The sequence below is a fragment of the Coturnix japonica genome, chromosome 3 (genome assembly GCF_054131305.1).
Source record: "Coturnix japonica strain WE chromosome 3, WE-NBRP24, whole genome shotgun sequence".
NCBI classification, from domain to species: domain Eukaryota; kingdom Metazoa; phylum Chordata; class Aves; order Galliformes; family Phasianidae; genus Coturnix; species Coturnix japonica.
Window position 1 is genome coordinate 43,104,658 of NC_140665.1, and position 22,052 is coordinate 43,126,709.

The 22,052-nt window shown below is 35.2% G+C and overlaps 1 protein-coding gene across 3 annotated transcripts in view; it reads left to right on the forward strand.

Moving 5' to 3' along the window:
* PRKN (parkin RBR E3 ubiquitin protein ligase) overlaps positions 1-22,052 on the forward strand; it is a 597,077-nt gene that overhangs the window by 172,799 nt on the left and 402,226 nt on the right. For all 3 annotated transcript variants that reach the window (XM_032443533.2, XM_085541382.1, XM_085541383.1), the window contains one exon: positions 5,324-5,561. In XM_032443533.2, coding sequence (XP_032299424.2) covers positions 5,324-5,561 — 238 coding nt within the window. The remainder of the gene's footprint in view (positions 1-5,323; positions 5,562-22,052) is intronic.

Sequence of the window (22,052 nt, forward strand, 5' to 3'; positions counted from 1 at the left end):
ATATATTTTTTTTTTTTTTTACCACATCCTCCTGTTGTTTGTTTCTTTTTTCTTGATTGTAATGGAGGAGTTGTCATATTCTAATGGAAATGACTAGTGAAATCAGAGTTTTACAAACCTAGTTGTCTCATCTGTAATAACACTGATGCCCCGTAATGGAAGTTGTATGATCTTTCAGGATTGGTGGCAAAGTTTTTAGATACAAGGAATTATGGAGCAAAACTGTGTAATTTATATGAGTGCCCTCTGGCTGTATCCTTAAATGTGAATAATAACAACAGTTTTGTATTGAGGAAAGTCCCAACAGGAGCGTAAACAATTACTAATTAATAAAGAAAAGAAAGTGATGTACAACAAATGTGGTTGAACCTAATTAATACCTAGAATTTGCCACATAAGTTGTCATAATTTTGCAGTAATTTTTACAGAGCATGGTAGTAATGCAAATGTTTTGTATGTATGCTCAGATGATTAGAGACATTGAATTTCCAAGGTCACAGTGACAGATAGGTTGTGCTCAGGTCCCTTGCTCATCTTTGCTAACTGGCACTTGTCAGCTCAACTCTGTGTAATCTAAGGTAGAGATGTCCCAGCTCTCAACTGGGAGCATAATTTTGTGTGGAGAGAAGCACATACTGGCAGACTTGTGATTAGGTGCACACTTGTGCTCAAGGTGCATTAGAAGTACTGCTGATGACATGAGAGGATCAGCAGCTTCCATTCCTAAACTCCAGAATGTGACTTGTTGGCAAGGCAAGCAAGTGGAGGGGCATGCAGTATGGTGACAAAGGATTCATCTGGTGGCTTTCTTGCCCCAGAATCATTCAGGTTTTCTAATCATAGAATAGAATCATAGAATCACAAGGCTGGAAAGTACCTACAAGATCATCAAAAAAAATGCAAACAGTTCAGGCTTTGGTCTGAAACATTATAGGAGACTGACTGTATGTGCTGTACTCTCTTCTGCTCATTTCTACAGAGAAGCAATTCAGTGTTCCTTCTCAAGGAACTCGAAAATTATACTAGAATCATAGGCTTATGTTTCTCACTGTACTTTGAGTCATCCTCTGCAAAAACCTGAGGGTATAAACATCCTGGGCCACCTTGAAACAGGTCTAACAGAATCTAATGTTAAATTCTTATCTGTGCAGTTGAACTCTTGTCAGTCAGTGGAGGAACTCGTGTCATGATAGGGACATACAATAACAGCCTAGTTGCAGGTGCTTTCCTGATTTAACATCTCCATGCAAGCAACAGGACCTCCCTGCTACTTGTGCTTCCTGCAAGTAATATGATTACACATAGCGTAGCTTTTAGTATGTATATATATAGTGTGTATATATATATATATATATAAAGTAGCAAATGAGGTCTGGAATGAATAATGCAACTAGTAAAAATCTAGAAATAGTAACAATAAAGAGGGTTTCTGATGTTTTTAAAAGCACGCATACAGTGGATGCCCCATCCCTGCAGACATTTAACATCAGGCTGGATGGGGCTTTGAACAACCTGATGTTGCTGTAGATGTCCCTGTTCATTGCAGGGGCATTGGACAAGATTGCCTTTAAGAATCCCTTCCAACTCAAATGATTCTGTAAGTCTATGATTCTTGTCTCCATTCTTCCTGCACATGATTTAATAATCTGGTTTGAATATTTGAGATTTTTTTTTAGATGTTCAAAGTAAGAGTTAAAATTTATTTGTGATGTACCTATAAAAAGCATATGATAAATTGCAAACTGCATGTATACAGAGGAGAAATGGCTGTGATAAGGAATGTCTTTAGCTTAGTTTTCAAAACCCTTATTTGTCTTAATAATTTGAGTATTACACTTCCCTATGATAGTAGATGCTATTTCACTGGAGATTTCTATCTTAAAATTGAGTGGCTTCAAGGGGAAATAGAAGATTTTGTCAAGGTAAGGATAAAAGCACTCGCTTAAGGCAGGTTTCCTTTATCTTTTTCATGGGTCATTATTCTCTTGTTCTGATGTTCAAAAATGTCTTTCATCTATGACTCAACAAGGCTTTCCTACCTCTCTCTTATAGTGGTATTTTATATACAGGCTGATTACTTAGGAGAATTAGTCTGTATTCGTATGCATTTCATATTTACCATTTATGCTAGCTTTTTTTTTTTTTTAATAGATACCTTACTTAAAAGCAAACGATGCCATTTTTGTTGCAATTTGCATTACTTTTTTTATCTTATTAACATTAATCTGTGTTCCCTTTTGTTTGTGTCGGTGTTTTCTTTTAATGTAGGACATTCTACATGTGAGTGGAAAAAGAGCTGTCAGACTATGCCCATGTGTTCTGGATAGAAGGATTGTCTTGTTCTATATGAGTGTCTTCTGTACAGCATTTTTCTTACAGCTAGGGATTGTGAGGACTCCAAAAGATTACAATTTTGTAACATTAGATGCCTGACTATACCTCTGTACCCAGACTCTTCTACTCTAGAGTAAAATGCATTTAGCTATCTGTCTGTACTGCTGAACTTTTTTGTGCTCCAGAGCTTGTCCAGCAGAGCCCAGCAGGTTTGTTTATATAGGCAGGGTATCTGCCAGAAAGAACCTCAGGCAGTGGAATGGGCTGCCCAGGGTGGTGGTGGAGTCACTGACCCTGGAGGCATTCGAGGAACGTTTGTACGTTGTGTTGAGGGACATGGTTTAGTGAGAACTATTGGTGATGGGTGGATGGTTGGACTAGATGATCTTTTAGGTCTTTTCCAACCTTGGTGATTCTGTGTGATTTTATGTCAGATCTTTTTTGGAAATCTTGCTTCCTTTTTTGTGAAAACTACATCTGTATTTTTTTAGTCTACTATTCTTTTTGAAGTTCATTCACTTTTCATCTTTTCTTCCTGTGTAATAAAGGTGTATTTTTCTTTTCTGTTGCTTTCTTTTTATTTGAGTCTAGAGATTTGAGATTGAGGAATGAAAATAGCATTGTTGTTCTTCCAATTGGTTTACTTTCTGCATCTGCTTCTTTGAAGACTTGGTCTCTGTCCTGGGTTGTGGGAGTTTTACAAGTATAGAACAATAACATTTGGTTGGGATCTCTCTTCTGGGAATTTCATGTGCATTTTTTAATTGTGTGTGTTTAGAAGGAAATCTTATATGTCTCCTTACACAATCCATGGCAAAAGATTTTCCCATAGAGTTGGTACATCCTGTGCATTTTTACAGTGGTCAACTGCTTTAAAGAGGTATGTTGTGCTATTGGCATTTTGCAGATTTTTATTATTATTAATTTAATGCAGCCCAGAACACAGCTGGTTTTCTGGGCTGCAAGCACACACTGCTGACTCATGTCCAGCTTCTCATCCACCAGGATCCTCAAGTCCTTCTCCGCAAGGCTGCTATAGAGCTGTTCTTACCCCAGTAACAGTATAAATCATGTATACTTGCAATTCACTGAAATGCAATTTTTACATCTCTTCTGAAGTATGTGGTGCTACACATTATTGGAGAGAGTAGTAGATAAGGTAGACCTTAATTTTGTCAGCTCTTACTTTATTTCTAAACTAACCACATACCTCCCAGTTTTCAAAATCTGGAACAGAGCCTACACTTTTTAGAGATTGATTTAAACCATGCATATAATACGTACAACAACCAATATCATACGATTGACTGAAAAAAATGCTGTGGTTCTGTTTTGTGAGGATATTTCCGTTGATTTGAGTAGCCCCTGCCATCTTTCTCATTCTCCCCTTGGACTGTAGCACAATGTCAAGTGATGAACTGAATCAGGGAAATTAGAAAAAGAAACATGCTGAAAAGGGAAGTAAATGGTGACAAAAACTGGAGAAAGGAAGGAGGAAAACTACTTAAGCAAGATAAACCCCCAGAAGAGATGCTCACTAAAACACGGTTTAATTGATTGTCCATTGATTAAGGGTTTTCAACACTGCAAGATTATGTGTGTGTGCATATATACATTTTACATTGCAATTTTAGCTGTAACTGAGCAAATCACTTTGGAGCTCCTCATTCTCTTATTAATTTATTATTAATTTCTTATAGGTTATTAATTTCTAACATTATTCAATATACTGAGACATTTCAGAGTGGCAGTTGTGTTTGGGGTTTCCTGTTGATGAATAAAATTATTATGGTAGCTAATGGATATGATTAAAATGTTACTGGCAACAAGGTGAACGTAAAGGAAACCTTTAATGTCAACATGATGTTTCAAAGTTAAAATCTAATGACTGCTTTCTTTGAATATTAAATCTACAGGGTCCTTGCTCTGAAAACTCTTTACAGACTTATTACTGCTTTACTAAAAAGCAAATGTTGTTACTGAAAATCCAAGTTTAAAAAGGCAGATTTCCAACTTTTAGAACTATGCTCCATAAGAATGGAAGGGTGAAGGGAGAAGTACTGAGAGATTAATGTATGAGACTGAAGTAAAGTCACTAAACAGAAATTATTTGAATGGGGGATAAAAGTGCCCGAAGAGAGAGCAGGACAATGTTATAAATGACACTAAAATATCTGTAAAGGAATCTCTTGCAATTAAAAGGACATTTAAGGATTGCAAATGCAAACTAGAAATGAGACCTGTTTTTCAAAGATGTAAGATCTGAAGTGACTGACTGAGAATCATCTCTATTAAGGATAGAGGAAGCAGAAGTACTTGTGTGCATGTAAGATCTCTTGGGCTGAATGTAGCAGACTGAAGCAGACATGACATCTTGCTCAAGCTTTCTCTAATTCTGTAGATGACAGTTGAATTTCATTTTTTAGAATAGAATTGGGACTACATCTTAACCTGGATTTAGATTGAAAATTATGTTAGAAGAAAATAGGTATCAGTGTTCATCAGTACCACCATCTTCTCTGTTTTTGTTTTTAAAAAAAACACAAACAAAACGCTTTGAAGCAGTTTGGTCATGAGCTTTCCATGATTGTCCGTTTGTCCCTAAACTGCTGTTGAAAAGAGTGTGTGAGCATTATCAGTACAAATGCATTTTATGTTGAATGTTCCTAGTACTTAATTTAATAGTATTCTCTCTGGAGTTCAACCTTTGTGCCAACAAACCAGACTTATTTAGAGCTGTTTGCTTTGGTTCACCATTTCCTTGTTAAGTGTTCCAAATTTGTAAGTGTTGTGACCCTTTTACCAATGCAAGTAATCCTAATTCTAGCAATGCACACTTGTCAGTTTTCTTTAAACTCCATTACTGGGTGCTGAAATTCTACACAAAATGGCTTGGAGACCATTTAATGAACAACAAATTGTAGATAGAGGGATTTTGTCCCTTATGCCACAATTAATTATTTACTAGGATTTTGGTTTTGTGTTGCAGAATTGTGACCTGGTCCAGCAAAGCATCGTTCATATTGTTCAGAATCCACAGAAGAATAGTGATAAGGATGAGACTGAAGACAACAATACTGGAGGCATTCTAAAAACGTTGGAAAGAGTACCTGAAAGTCTAACTCGCATAGATCTCAGTTCCAGCATCCTCCCATCGCTGTCTGCAGGGTTGGCTGTTATTCTGGATACTAAAGAACCCAACATTTCCCCTCCCTCTGAAAAGTCAGGTAAATCAGTTATTTGGTACGCAGAGTCATAGAATCATTTAGAAGGGACTCTTAAAAGTCTAGTCCAGCTTTCCTGCAGTGAAGAGGGACATATACAGCTAGATCAAGATGCTTAGAGCCTGGTCCAGCCTAACTTTAAATGTCTCCAGAGACAGGGCATTTTAATGCTTAAACAAAAAAATTATGTTTCTTTATTAGAGTGAGCAATTCTATACCACAGACAAAAAGCATAACGTATTGTTTCTTTTAGTTTTCAAACAAAAAATGCAACTAAGAGATGCTAAACAGCTGACACATCTTCTAATAACATAATTTTGCTTTATGGATAAAGTCAATGATTTCTTTTCTTAGTCTTTTCTCTAAGAATTTATCATCAACAATAAAAGCACCAAAAATACACAAAAATGCAGAAGTCTATTGGCAAGCAAAAATAATCCCTCTAAAATTTCCATTACTGAAGCTTCCTTTACTAGGATTCTTAGAAGCTTTTACACTGGAAATATGTTTAATAGTCAGTCTGTTGTAATGTTTTCATACCCATGCATTTTATAAAAAACATTTCTATACAATGGGCTTCTTATTTATAGAAACATAGTTGGCACAAAAGATGATGATGATTCATACTGTGGATTTGAGTACTTCTTCACCCACCAAATTATTACTGAGAATACTTTTTCTTCATCATAAGAAATTGTCTGAGGCACAAATTACATCACGGTCAAATGGATTGTTCTGTAAGGTGCACGGTTGGACTAGATGATCTTATTGGTCCTTTCCAACCTTGTGATTATATAAATCTTTCTATGGTAATAACTAAAATGGTTCTGTAGAGATGTGTACAAAAGACAGAAATACAAGAATGTTTTAGATAATACTTCTCAGATTAACCCTCTCCTACAGACACAGTCTAACTAACCCTCATTGAATGCTGTGTTTGTCTCCAAGGAAGTAAAATCGTTTTGTGGAATACCAGACTCTGAGTGGTGATTTGTGGTAACGGTCTACCAAAGATGTATTTTTAGAATGATTGATATGGATGATAGTAGCAAGCACAGAGGTCCAGGGTACAGAAGGGAGTTTGTAAATATGACACAGACATACTTCTGTAACTAACCTGGCCACAAACATAATCGTGCTTAACTGAACAGCTACTAAACTGTTAGAATAACTTTATAGAAAATTTCTTAAGTAACTCATGCCAAAAAGAAATGGAAGGGTCAGAGAAGTGTTCCACAACTGACTTGATCAAACTCTCACTGCCAGCTGATGATGAATGAGTGCAGTTTAGGAGCAAATTAGTGCCCAGCTTAATGATCCACATCTCTCATTCTCCATGAATAATGAGATAAGTGGGGTGCATGCCAATTTAAATCTGTTAAGGTAGGGACAGAGTTTCAGGCTGGGCCTTCTAAGTCAAGGCAATGGTGCTAGATCCTTATTGCTTTTTCAGTACTGTGCATGATATTTACATGAAATTAATAGTAGCGTTTGACTTTACAGAATAGTTTATACACATGTAAGGCATTTTAAAATGTGTTACACAGTGCATTTTTCCATAGTCTGCAAATTCTGTGAGGTCTGCAAATGGATAGATAGATAGGTATGTTCTGTTGCAGCAAATCTTTTCACAGCAGAAGGACAACTGAGGAAAAAATACTGAGGAGTATATGTGGTCTAGTTTTATCTGTGGTTAAAAGAGATTTTTCTTTTTATTTTTTTGTCGTAAGGGAAAAAACAGTTTCCTGTAATGACTGATAGGTTCTGCCCGCAAGGATGTTAGTATGTTTCTTTTTAAAAGCTTGTTGTCTTCTCCTTGGTTTGTTATGACTTTCACAATGAATACTTGACCTTGCCACTGCTCAGCTCTACTACTTCTGTTCAATATGGAGGATTTTTATGTCTTTGTTGTTTCTGGAAGTTGAGGTGGGTTAATGTGCAGTCACATTATTCACTGAGATGAGTACTGGTCTGGGTTATAAATGATCCAGCAAGAACAAAAAAAATAAATAAAATATGAACCCAGAGATGATATTTTTTTAGTCAACTCTTCTGTGTAGTAACATTTGCCTTGACACAGTTGTGATGAGTAAACAATAGTGGGAATGAGTAGCTGAAGGATACATATGTCATTACTTCTGCTTTAAATACCTTTAAAGCCATTCTGTTAGAAGGTGGATGGTTGTGATTAACCTAAATGAAAAACCTATGCAGTAAAACCAAAAATTATTATTTTCTGTGTGTGAAATCACACACAATGAACAGGGGGCAATTTAAACCTACAATTTAGAGGCAGATGATTAATTGATTACTATTTTGTCTAACATGCTAATCAGCTATTCTGTGGTTGCAGAGATAACCACTTCTCTTTCAGTAGACCAAGTTATTTCTGCTTGTTAACATAAAATGGTGACCCTGTGCCCCTTAACCAGCTTTTGTTTTATTTTGCCCGCCTTTGAATTATAAGGAAAATGGATTGTGGTTAACTTTTGCATGGCAAAAGATTCTCTTAGAAGCTTCTCTTATAAGCTTTTGCATCATTTGAGTGGAAGGATATTATTTTTGAAGTGCTGAATTGGAGATAAAAATTTACCAGATAATCCAGGAGATAAATCATTATTTTGTACTGCTGTTATGCATGTACACTTATGCAATGTACATTTACAGTATGAATTGACACATTTGACTAGATAAATGCCCTTATGGCCTGCCGTCCTGTCTCAACTAAGGGTCGTTATTTGCTCCTTGCAAAAGAGCACAAACGGACATTTTCTCAGCTCATCCCCCTCCTTATTGGCAAGTAATGAAAGCAATTTTTTATTTGTCTGGAGAACCATCTTACATATATTGTTTTGGATGTACAAAACATGTTTGTCCATAAGAAATTCAAAAGTTTGACAGCCATTAACAAACTGAAAAAAAAAATAAAAAATAATTGAAAATAGATGTAAATTATCTCTGCATCAAGAATTTCCGTGCTTCCTCTCTTTTCAGACAAAGGTAACAGCAATGTGTTTTTCTGTCTGCTCTGTATCACCTTGTATCCTTTTTTAATGAAAATGGAAAACAAAGATCTGGTTTAGCTGGGCCACGCTATAAAGTGTAGCAGAAAGAATAATGGATTCTCTTACACCTACTTAGGAAGTCTTTTTAATGAAAACACCTATTAAAACCTGCCATCTTTGCATTTGAGAGAAATACAAGTTATGAGAGGGGTAACCCAGTCATTAGCAAAACCTCCATGCTGTCAGTGCTTAAAAGTAGGAAGTGATAACTATTTTCTGCTCTAAATCAGAGACTGATTTGTGAAAGATACAGGCAGAAACTTTTAGGAAAAAAAAAAATCCAGAATGTAGAGTTCGGGTAGCAAAATCTCTGTATTCTTCTAAGGAAAGTTCTGAAGAAATAATAATAGAGAAGAATTTATCTATGAATACTGTCAACAATATATGAATACATCTTGAATAGTATTTTGTTGGTTGTGTGTTATAATTTCCATAATTTCCTCTATAATAAATATTACATTTTATTATGATTCTTTTAATTAAAACATCTAAGAGGATGTGATATTTTTTTTTTAATTTTTGTTTTTGTCAGGTTTGTTTGAAGTGAACAAGCAGTGTAAGTTCCAGGTATAGTTTAAAATTACTGAACATACTGAACTAAAAGGTATGCTTTCAAATTAGTTCTAGACCAGGGAACAGCATGATGTGCATCCCCACCTACCTGTTTTCATGTGGCATTCAGTTGAGTTTCCCTAGACTTTTCTGCTGCTTTTTCCTACCTTCTTTCAGAGAGTGCCATTAAAATGTAAGCACTGATCCATCCAAAACGGCCTCCAGCACTACAAGAGCATCTGTATGGATACTCTGGGACATGAAGCTTTGTAAGCATTTAGCAACTGAACCAGGCAATTCTCAGGAAAGTGCAACAATGAACTTACTTTCCATTGACCTACTTATTTATCAGAAAATAAGATATCTAAGAATTTACTATTCCCATAGGGGGAAAAAAAATTCCTCTTTTTTCTCTTCTGGCATTTAGTTCTATTTTTAAATGAGAAATTAATTAGTATAAAGATTTTTCCCATGGCATCATTGTAGAAATCATTTGTTGATTAATTATAAAATAATGTAATGAATTAAATGGGTCTATGGTATTGCAAATCAATAGCTTGAGGGTAGGTGAGCAGTATTCTTTAATTCACATTATTTAATTAGGTTATTTATTTATTTATTTTCCCCAAAGCTATCAAAATCTTCTTCATAAAACAAATGATCAGAGTACTTGTACTGACTTTGAGATATTAAACTGCCATTTAATGGTGGTGATACAGTTCTTGTGGTAGTTCTTCTGACAGACATGTATTTGAATGAGATTCATATGGCTGTAGAAGGAAAAATAGTAAATTACATAATGGCGACCAATGTGTTGTTTCAGTTGAAACATTTAAGTAACTATTTATATTACTATGATATTTTCATATTTGGTGCACTGATAATTTACTTTTGTACTAGGATTGAAGTGCATTATGCTATTGTGATTTATTCTGCATTTCTTCCAGAGTTTTTAAAATCAGTGTGAAGATCAATCTATATTCAGATAAGGGAAGGAACTCTTTTACTTTAGAAAAGGAGAACAAATTCAGCAGTAATATTCTAGTTCTGATTTTGACAAATACTTTCTGAGAAGTATGGATGCATTTGTCTTCATTACACACTGGATGAGCGCGCTGTATGTGCAATTTCAGTTGCAACTGAACAGAGCTCACTGTGATTGAGTATGTAGAAGTCTGATAAATAAGGCCAATTTCAAACTTTAGAAGAAAACTTTATGAAGTTTCTACATGAACCACTCACTTTGTGCTAATGGTTAGCTTTGGAACACTGTTAATCATTAGCAGTATGCATTCGTTACATATACCAAACATTTTAACTGTTAGAACAAGAGCATATATCTTGAATTTTCTGTCAGTGTACAATATTATGGAGCCAGTGCTGATGTGCCTTGTCAACACACATGTTGAAGTGATGATGCCTGAGAACTCTGCCAAGAGAAATTAGGACAAAAGCAGACTTTTGTTCCTTCCTCTCCAGATTGTCTCCACACGTTTGATGTTTATGTACTACTTACCTCCTTTTCATATGTGTTTTGTTTCTCAGTCTTTTATCTCTTGGATGCTTCCTGTGGTCAACTATACATGTCTTTGTCCCTCTGAAGATCACATTGATATCATACATAATGCAAAGTGCTCAAACATTGTACCTCTGTCATCACAGTGTTACAATATGCTTTCAAGAGGTAATCATACTTCATGTTCATCTGAATTAGGAAAAAAACCCAGGTGTGTATTAAGAGCAGAATATGACCATAATAATTTTTTATGTGGTGCAGTGAGATTATGTTTAATTTTAAATCAATTTCACAGAATATTTGTTGCATCAAATTAGAGTTTCTATGAAGTCTTAAATGTTTCCAGACTGGAAAATGTTGCATTGCAGAAGTTCCCAAACTGCGATCTGTATTTGAAGCTCTGATATCCAGAAGGGTATTTATTGATAATCCACTGAAACAGTGGTCACAGTGATCTAGTTTCATTTACTCGTTTTCAACTGCTAAAATATATGCTAACAAATTACACCTCTTGATTATTTGCTGGGTTATTATTGGTGGATGCTGTATTGCTATGCCTGGAGAAAATAGATGACAAGCTTATAAGGAAGGGCTTTCAGTTAACAGTCATTTTGTGTGATAATTTTACTGAAACAGTGCTCTATTTTTTTTGATGCATGGCATACAGGAAGTTTTGTGGATACAAGTCACATCTCAGTCAGAACAAAGCTATTATACAAGATCAAACCAATTGTCTATCTAAATCTAGTTATCTTCCTCTTTTAATACTTACCTGTCTGGTATCCAATTCATCAAAAGAAAGCAAGTGTTCATATTATTTAATATTTAGAGAAGGAGCATTCCTTTTTGTAAGTAATCACCACTCTGATTATCTTTCAAATCTATTCTCTGAGTAAGGTGATTTAAGCTGATGCTGGTGCTCTTTAATTTGACCTTCCTTGCAACAGCACTTCCTAAACAACCTCCAATGTCAGTTCATGGGTGAACTGGAGAGTAGAAGGAGAGTTTTCACCCAACTAAGTAACTGTTGCTGATGATTATAGAATCCTTAGAGTTAGGAGGGACCACTAGAGTTGATCCAACTCCCCTGCATTGAACAGGGACATGAGAGCTAGATCATGAACCTGATCCAGCCTCACCTTGGAAGTCTCCAGGGATAGGGCATCAACTACAACAGTAGGTAACTTATTCCTGAGCTTTATCATCTTCACTGTAACGATTTTTTTTCTGTATATCTAACCTAAATCTACCCTTGTTGAACATTTCCTCTTGTTCTATCACTGCAGACCCTTATAAAGAGTCTGTCTCTGTTTCCTGTAGCTCCCCTTTAGATACTGAAAGGCTTTCATAAGGTCACTTTGCAGCCTTCTCTTCTCCAGATTGAGCAGCCCCATCTTTCTGGATCATCGCTCTGGGTGACTTTGCAGCCCTCTGGTGTGTCAACTGTACCCCATAGCTTGCTGTCAGCAGCGAACTTCCTGAAAGTGTACTCGACCCCACTGTCAATGTCATTAATGAAGATATTACAAAGTATCAGCCCCAGCACTGACTCCTGAGGGATGCCACTTGTCACTGATCTCCATCCAGGCACTGAGCCACTGACCACCACTTTCTGGACCTGATTGTGCAGGCAGTTCTTTGTTCATTAAACAGTCCACCCACCAAATCTGTATCTTTACAGTTTAGATAGATTCTGTCGTATCTTCTAATTTTTAATAGCTAACTGAGCTTTAGAGAAATATACTAGTTATTCTGCTTTCAGTAAGGTTATAAAAATTTGCCATTACAAAGTCCTTGGGGATTTGTTCTTGTGTGCATTGCATCTTCTGTTAGTGTTATTAACCCTTGACAGCTCACTGCTGTAGTACTTCCAAGTTCTCTGTATAAAAATTGATATTCTCTCTTCACCTTCCAGCAACAGCAAAAAGTGATTTTATGAGACATTAGCATAATGGAACCTTTTCAATAAAATGATAAATTGAGCCCATTTCAGAAAACAGAACACACACTTGATAATTTATTGCAGTCGGTGCCATGCTGGAGACCTCATTTGTATCATATGCTTTTAACACTGATGAGTATGGTGCCATTTTCCCATACCTTGCATGTCCGTGAAATTCATTTGAGATATGTTCTTTTTTACTGGAGCCTAAAGCCCTTCTGGGAATGCTCATCCTTACATGACATAATTATCTCCCTTGAATGTGTCTAATTACTTTATTGTTTTTAAAGGCCCTTTCATGTTAATTGAAAACAGTAACATTTGCTAACTCCCCTGTGTCAGGGGGAGTAGGGTCAGAACACTTCTGTGTCCTTGGAATGTATTTTGTCTGTTCGTAGATGACAGCATAAATGGGTTTTCTTTTGCAAATGTGGAACTTGCATCTTTATGTCACTGGCTGGAGGTGGCATTTGTAGATGGGAATGTTCTGTGTTTATTAAAAAGTATGTATGTTATTATTTTTTTTTTTCCCAGAATAATTGTTCACAGGAATTAACTAGAGATACTACAGGGAAAAACAGGGTAATAACACTTAAACACCTCTCGTATGGAAAAAGAATGGAGTCCAATTATGAGGCCCAAATGAAAAGAGTGCTTTGTTTAAATGTGATTAAATGGCAGTACTTGCTGCTACTGTGAGTCTTGGTGCTTGCACAGCATGGTATTTGTATGGCATGGGATCTCTCTGCTCAAAAATATTTGAGAGTTGTATTCTTCTCTGAACTCACATCTGAGTTTCATTAATGCTATTTAGAATTCTGTGTGCACAACAAGGGAATGGGGAGAGCAACCCTGTTAGAAGGATTTGATCTTCAGCAAATAATTGTATGGAACAGGTAGTTGAATAAATTCTGTTGATAGTAGAAGATAAAAAGATTACCCTAAAAGTAATGCCTTCTATTTATTTCCATGAAAACTAGGATAAAAAGCACAATAACACCATTTGGTAGGAACAGAGCATTATTTTTCAACATTAGTATCATCTTTAGCTATACTTTTTTTTGGCTTCTGATGGTTGTAATCCTGCGCAATGTGCTTGTAAAAATCTAAACCAGTGCAGGTGACTCACTGTTTCACAACTACTGTGACAGCATATTACCCATACAGTTCATCTTTCATTGGCCTGAATAGATGAAAGTCAGAAGATGCCTTATCTGGATGAAGGGAAATGGCCTCAAGTTGTGCCAGGGGAGGATTAGGTTGGATGAAAATATTTCACTTTGTGAAATATTTAAGATGGAGATGCAAATGATTTTTTCAAACAAAATTTTTTCTGTCTTGCACATAGTGTTTCTTAAACTGTAATAGGGACTCAATCTCTTCATATTTCATTCTATGTATCTATTGTCCACCTATCCCCTACAGTGGCTTTCTGTTTATTCTTGGAATAATTTTCATTCACATTTTCATTGTTTCAAATATCGAAGAATTAGAATATGTAAGATGATGACATCAAAAATATATATTCTTTCCAGAAAAGAGAACTGATGATGCGATTAAGACACCAGAATTGGAGTTACTTCTACTTCTGAGATGTTTAATGATCTGATGTGAGTCACTTCACTAGTATACAGGATGCTTCTCATCTGTTATGATATACAAGGTTTAAAGATGGTGGAACTACAGTGTTATTAGCTCCTGCTGAGGTACATAGTACTTCAAGAGTCTGAGTAATGGACTGGAGAAATAGAGGTAATAGCCTGACTCTGTTTCCTAGAGTGTTTGGGTCCTTCACAGAATAGCACAAGAGAATCCATTAGAAATGAAATGGTTGTTGATAAAGGAAGTGTCATCTAGATTAAATCTTTTCTCTTGAGAGACTGCAGGAATATTTTTTATATTATGGTGCAACTTGGGAATTCAGCTGTAGACAGTAGAGCTCCAGCACATGTATTTGTGCAATTGTCAAATGGGTAAAAAGGAAAGAAAAAGAAGCTGTCATATCTACTTGTGAGATGAGCGAAAGGGAACAGACTTTTGTAGAGATTAAGAGGTGTAAAGTACATCTCAAGCTGAATGTACAAAATAATCTTTAAGCATTTCTGTTTAACTTCAAGAAAACCATTCTCCAAAATCAATTGGCTTAATTGATTGGTGTGGTTTTGCTGGAACAACTGAGAGCTAAGCTGGCAGCCACTGATTCAGTGACATACTGAGCAGGAAGGTAACAACTGCTTGGTAGAGCGCTGTTCTATATCTGTGCTGTGAGGAGTTTGGTCTCCAAAGTTCCTGGAGCAGAGGGTTTCCAAAGCTAATAGATTGAAAACAGATAATATGACTTGGTTTAAATTAAGCTTCTGGTGAAGAGAATTGCTATGTATTTTAATATCTAAAATGCAATGAATAATTAATACTATCATAACATGTGAATATACTATAAATATAGTGTTGAAAATATCTAACAATTGATGAACCAGAGAACAAGGTATGGAAGAATGAACTATATATTAGATAAGTCCTGCAGAACCAGTATGTTATTGCTGTCTCACTTGGTTGTATCTTTACATTTGGGGATTACTTGAGCAATCAAGAAGTTATAGTGTCAGATATCTATTAAATTCTTATAAACTTCATTTGGAGTTGCATCAAATATTTAATCATTAGCTTTATTCGTTCTGATAGAGAAACATCCCAGAGTGTCTCCTTAAAGTGCAGTGGGGACCACTTAGAAGCTGAAGCTCAAAGCTATCATAAGCAGAATCACATATATTGAAAAAGCAGCAGAGCTTACTGTGCTGTAGATGCCATTATGTCACTGGGGAATTTTCAGGCATGTTGAGCAATCCTGAGAGTTACAGGCATGGGATAGTCTGTATCATTCGTTTAAAGACTGACGAAGTGATTTCTCTGCTTTCTCTGCTTCTGTTCTTCAGTAAAAGGAGGAAGTTAGCTTTTTGCACATGTGAAACCTGCATGTTATTTTAAACAGCTACAGTTTACTGCTTATTGTTTTTATATGTAGACCTGGTTTTAATAGCCTGAAAAGCCTACATGGCTTCCTCCCAGCCCCTTTTGCTGAATGATTTAAAGAAATACAGGACTTTCTTGAAGGAGTTTATGTTTTCAAAACTCTCTTCTAAAAGCCAGATAATGTTGTCACATATCCAGGATTTCTCTTTAGAGTGTATATAAACACATTTTATTAAGTTCTGAATTGACTTTTGTTCCAAAAAGTCTATTCCTACTTTTTATAGTGTCGTCTTGGTTCCACATTAAGTGATACACCGAGTGTGCCATAATATTGTGGCTGTACGTGTATTATGTGTGTAAACACAGTGCCTTTAATCTGCAGGTCATTTTACGTTTCTTATTCCTGGTAAAGAGAGAAAACAGAAGTTTTCTAAATTCTAGAATTTCTGAATTACAGCTTGTTTTACAACCTCAAGATATACATAGAATTCATTTATTTTTTTAATCTATTTTATCAGTCATTATTACCCTGAATCCAGCCATGAATTTTTTCTTGCAGTTTTCCTTGTACAGCTCTGCATTTATAAATTCCACACATATACCATATATATATATATTTTTTTTTTTTAATTTTTTTTTCCTTTTTTCCATGAAAGCCATCAATTCTTTATGAAGAACATTCCCTGAACAACTCGTTTTCTTGCAAAATATGGAGATTGGGAGTTTGGAGTATTTTTATCAGTCATTTTCTCTTGTTTTCAGTCATTCACTCTTGTTTTCATAGCTCAACTCTGATATAGTACAGCAAATTAGCTTTATGTATTCTGACAGGAAGAATATTTTTTCCCTTATAATTCATCCTTTATTGTGTGTCTTTTTTCAGAATTAAAATGTGATTTCTTCGTTGCTAATTTTCTTTACTATTTTTATACCTCTTTGATCAAATCCCTGGCTCTCATCTCCAACACTCAACTGTATTGCATATGCAAAATGTTTCTTTGATAGTATGCCTGTTACCCTATCATCTCATTCAATGCCAACAAAACACAGTGCTGCTATCTTGACTCTTCCTATCGATTATGGAAGGGTCTGTTTTGACTAGCAACTTCCAGTGGTTATAGTATTCCTGCTACTACTACTCCCCAGAATGTTTCAGACATACAAATACATCTATGACATTTTCTGCCCTTACTTCAGTACTTTAATAGAAGAGCTAAAGGTTGTGTGTATCAGAGCTAAAGGTCACAAGTATGTATGGGTTCCTGTAGATAAAACAAGTGCATAAATATCTATACTTATTTTAAAAAGTTAATGATTTGAAAGTAATTTTGTAAAGATTGATGGGACCGGATTTATTGCTGAGCAGGAACACAAAATGCCTCCAGCAAGGTGTGATCTGGGTAGCACAAAATGTATCATCATTCTGATCAGGACTTTCCTATGAGTTTCCTGTTGCAGCCAGTTGGTCAAAATTAGTTGGACAAATGAAACTAGCTATAGTCCTTCTGAAGGGACAATGAAATATGCTAACAGATTATTTCCATCTCTTTCTTACATGAAAGGTGACAACAACTATACTAGCTCACATAAAAAAACTCATAACATCGTATTTTATTTGTAGTCCATAGAAACTGCAGATAAGAATGTACCAGACTGGCGATGATATATTCTAGGATGCTGTATTTCACCTTCTTATGTAGACTGGTTTAATACTCTGCTTTAATTATCTCTTTTCTGGGTAGCCAGAAAGTCATAGTCTACTTAGTCTACTTAAGTGATTCTAAGTGATTCTTGTATGGATATTATTGATTTTTTTTTTTTTTTTTTTTTTTTAGTATCTTTTCAGTTCTACTGCATTCTGCTCTGAAGTGGAAAGAGTAGGCTTTTAGAAATGGAACACTCAGTGGAGTTTGTAATGGCATTTGTATAGCACTATATTCTACTTTTTCTCTATTCCTAGCATTCAATTTACTTTTTTTTTGATTGCTACTGAACATGGAGCTGAAATTTTCTTAGAACTATCTATTATAACTTCAAGATCTTGTTTCTATGTGGTAATAACCCGTCAAGCCCACAACTATCTGTGTGAAACTATTTTTCTCATGCACATTACCTTACATTTACCTGCAATTAATTTCTTTTTTCATTTTATTACTAGTCACTCAGCATCCCTCATTCTTCAATGTCCTTTTTTTTTCCTGCTGGCATTCATTTTTACTACCCCAAGTAAATTATATCAGCATGAAACTTCATCATTTCATTGTTTATTTCTCTTGTTTTTCTGATGATGATCACTCTAGCCCTAGCACAGTTTCCTCTGTGCTACTCTGAGAAAACTGACCATTTAATTCTGAGCTTTGTTTCCTGTGTTCTGACAGGTTATACGGACACAAGAGAACATTGCTTTTTGATCACTAACAGTGAAATTTTGATTTAGAAATTGTTAATGAAGCCATTTTAGGATTTTCATTCCTTGAATAACTGAAAAGTTTGCCACCTTGCTATTTATTCCTTGGGTGCTCTGAAACATGAATATTCCCAAAATGTTTTGTAATAGGGTAACTGACTCTACAATTCTTGTCTGCTTATTGTCACAAGGAGTTCATGGTTACTGGTAATTGCTATTGATAAATTAATTTTCCTATATGTTTTCTTGACAACATTAGTTGAGTATATATGGGATTTGTTTGTTGTTTGGAAAGTGCAAATAAGTAAGGAACACACAAGAACCCCACTGGCAATAACCATTATTTTGATGGAGAGTATGCTGCTATCGGAATTTTCAATCAAATGACACAAATCTAATTAGCTACTGTTATTGCACAGAATTTTATATTTATTTTCTCTTTTCAAAAAAGGGATTTTCTAATTTGCACAATCTCTTGTGCAAATGTGCCTTTGTGAAATGTTTTGTATTTGAAACTGTATTCTTTTAATTCTATTCCTAATTTCTGTAGTGATTCTCAATTAAGAAGCTGATAACATCTTGATATATTATTCTTTCTACAGTCTTTCAGTATTTTGTTACTTGTTGAGCATGACATAGCTATTTTTTATATATATCACGTGCTTGATGTGAAGGTGCTGCATGCACCAACAGCTTCTGCAGTTTCTACTTTTGTTTTTGCTTCAACCTCTCCTCTCCCTCCTTTGATGTTTAACTGGCTATGTCAAAGACCAGCTTTAACATGGAACAGCTGTGTAATCTTGGATAAGACCACTGTGAAAAGAGTTATGTGAGAAAGTGCTGCAAGAAGCCTTGTCAGATGTTTATGCTTTGCACATCTTCAGTGAGTCTACAGGCTGCTGGCCTGTTCCAGTAACTTCCCCATTTTAAATCTATCCTACACCTTCATCCTCTTATGAATTTCCTTGTTGGAAAGTTGTGGTGGGTTGTTCCCCATTGGCAGCCATACTCCCACCCAGCCATTCCCTCATATTCTTACCTAAGGGAACAGGGAAAGAAAATAAGAAGAATGCATGTGAGAAAGGCAATAGGGTGACCTGAAGACAGCAACATGCCTTACCAATCACCATTGCAGGTGAAATAGACACAGCTTGGGGAAATTATCTCTTATATATATTTATGTAAAAGTTTGTATACATATATATGTATATATATAATTACTTGTTCTGGTATTGGGGAATTAAAACGAGGAGAAACAGGTGATTCTTTTATGATAAAGATTGAAAAAGAAAGTCAAATAACCTTTGTCCCTACCCCATCCTGAATTATAGAAATTTGAAATACGGTTCTTTTCTTTATATTCTTCTTCAATTTTTTAATTAATAGAGGACTCCTATTTTTTTTATACACACAAACTTTTATTTGGGAGGGATGGAGTCTAGAAGATGATTCTCCCCCTCCCCTCCCCACCTTTTGGTCTTTGTAAAGTATTTCCAGTATTTCATTTCTTACACAGGCATAGCATAAACACTAATCAGCCAAATTCCAAATCTTATTTTTCTTTGTAGTCCCTGATATAATGACAGATCCATTTCATTTTTTTTCCTAAACAGTTGTGTCTTTATCCAACAAACACATTCTCAAATTGTATTTGAGTCTCAAGGAAAGGAATTTCTTCAAAATTCAGTCTATTTAATATTGTTATCTTTACTGCAGAAATACCATAGCTATTTGTCATATATGTGGCAAAGAAAAATGTGTTCTTGTGTACAGCATCACCAAGGAGGATTAATCTGGCATAATTTTAGAGGTTGATAATGTAGATATCTGCAACAGACCTAGAAGTCCTGAACTTCCACAACAGAGAGAAGTAGACTCTTTTAGGCACAATTTATCTGATATATTTATATCTTTTTATATCTACTTTAGAATGAATTGTATTGAACCATAAAAGTGTGTGTTTTTCTCAGTAGAATAGAACATGACTAGCTTACATGAATCTGTCAAATGAAAACTATTTTCATGGTCTGAATTAGACTAGCATCATAAATAATAAATATCATTATCAACAGGTAGAAATGTTTTATAAATGTATATGTCTGCATATCCGTGTCTTGGGGGGAAGTCCTGTTCTGTGAAATCTTGCAGGTAAAGATGAACAGTTAAAAAGTAGAAGATTAAAGGTAGAAGATGTAAGTTCTATTTTTGGAAAACAAATGGAAAATATAAAGTAATTTCTTATGTTCTTTTTTATTATCGTTATTTTATCTTTTATTCAGAAGTCAAACCTCCACACTTTATTTAAATTCGGCTGTTTATGGATACTTTAACTACTTTGAGAATACTGGGTGTATATGAGGATGTTTTTCTTCCTGTTGTGTTGGACGGAGCAAAGTCCTTAAAAGATTGTTGAAAATTACTTTTTTCACTTCTGTGTATTTTTCTTTATGTTGTATAAGTTGCTAAAATAGTCTGAGAGGTCTATGACAGCCAATCTGCATTTCACAAATTGTAACTAATCTAAATGTAAATATAATGGAATGGGAAACAATGTTAACATTATGCAGTTTTGAAAAACTTTCCCATAGCTGTGTCCTCTTTTAAATAACTTTTACAGGAAAGAATCGGTAATCATTATCATCTATATGAAAATGCAGTTCAAAGGAAAACAGTAGATTAGCTCCTAATATCCCTATTTAGATTTTATTCACTTTAACAGCCGTGTGGATGATAATGGGTGTTTTGACTGATTAGAGATTTCAGAATCAGATCTCTAGTCATTATGAGTAATGTTTTCTGATTAACTAGTCAAGCATATCAAAATAATTGGTCTATGCTATCACTAACATGTATAAAGCTCCCAAAGCATGTTCATCATTAACTACATAGAAAAAAAGGAGGTAATTCTGGTCCTAAAAAGCTTAAAAATCTAAGTGGGCAGCCAGTACAAAACACTGGGATAACCATCAGAGAATGCTACTTTCTCTTTTGTATAGAAATAGTAAAAGGAGGGAACACTGTTAATACTTTCTGTAAAGAATATTTGGTGAGAAAATTAGCTTTGAAGAGGTAAAAAAAGAGAGAGGGTATCTTATTGGAATAAGAAGTCATGTTTATGAATGGATCATAATCGAACAGCCTTTTGCATTCATATATATATATATATATATTATTATTATTATATTATTATTATTTTCCTAGCAGGAGCTTCATGAGTAAATTAACATGACTGAGAAAACGATCAAGAATTTTACAAAGACTGTAGTCTTTAATAAATGACTTAGTCTACAGGTATTCTGCTGTTATTAAGTGAAGTCTCTAAAATAGATTCTTTACAGAATTGTTATTAAGCTTTTATCTTAAAAAGCTTGTAGATCATATATGTGCAAATATATTTACACATATTAAATGTTCCACATAAGAAATCTCACAGGCTAGTTTGCATTCAGCTCTGGTGCCCCATGTGTAAGAACAGCATGTCCAGAAGAGAGTCACTAGGATGGTAAGAAGAGGGATGGAGCACCTCTCCTCTGAAGGCAGGCTATGAGGCTGTTGTTCAACCTGGAAAAGAGAAGATTCAGGGTAGATCTTATATTACAGCTTTCCAATATATAAGGGAGGCATACAGGAAAGACTTTGAGTGACATTTTACTGGAGAGATAGGACAAGGGTTAATGGTTTTAAAATAAAAGACAATAGTATTAAGGAAGAAAATGAGTGTGGTGAGTCATTGGAACATGCCCCTTCTCTGGAGATGGTTGAGGCCAGGTTGAATGAGGCTTTGGGCAGCTTGATCTAGTGGAGTGTCCCTGCCTATGGCAGAGGATCTTGGAACTGGATGATCTTTAAGGTTCCTTCCAACCCAAGCCATTCCACGTTTCTACATTTATTGATTTTGCATGTTCACTTTTGTAAAATCTTTGACAATTTATCATGGTACTGTCATTAGCAAACAGGAGTGCAAGTAAAGAAAAGTTTATAGTGAGGTTTCTGTGAACTTGTCTACTAACTTGTAAATTGGGAATAGTAAGTAGTAGTCCAT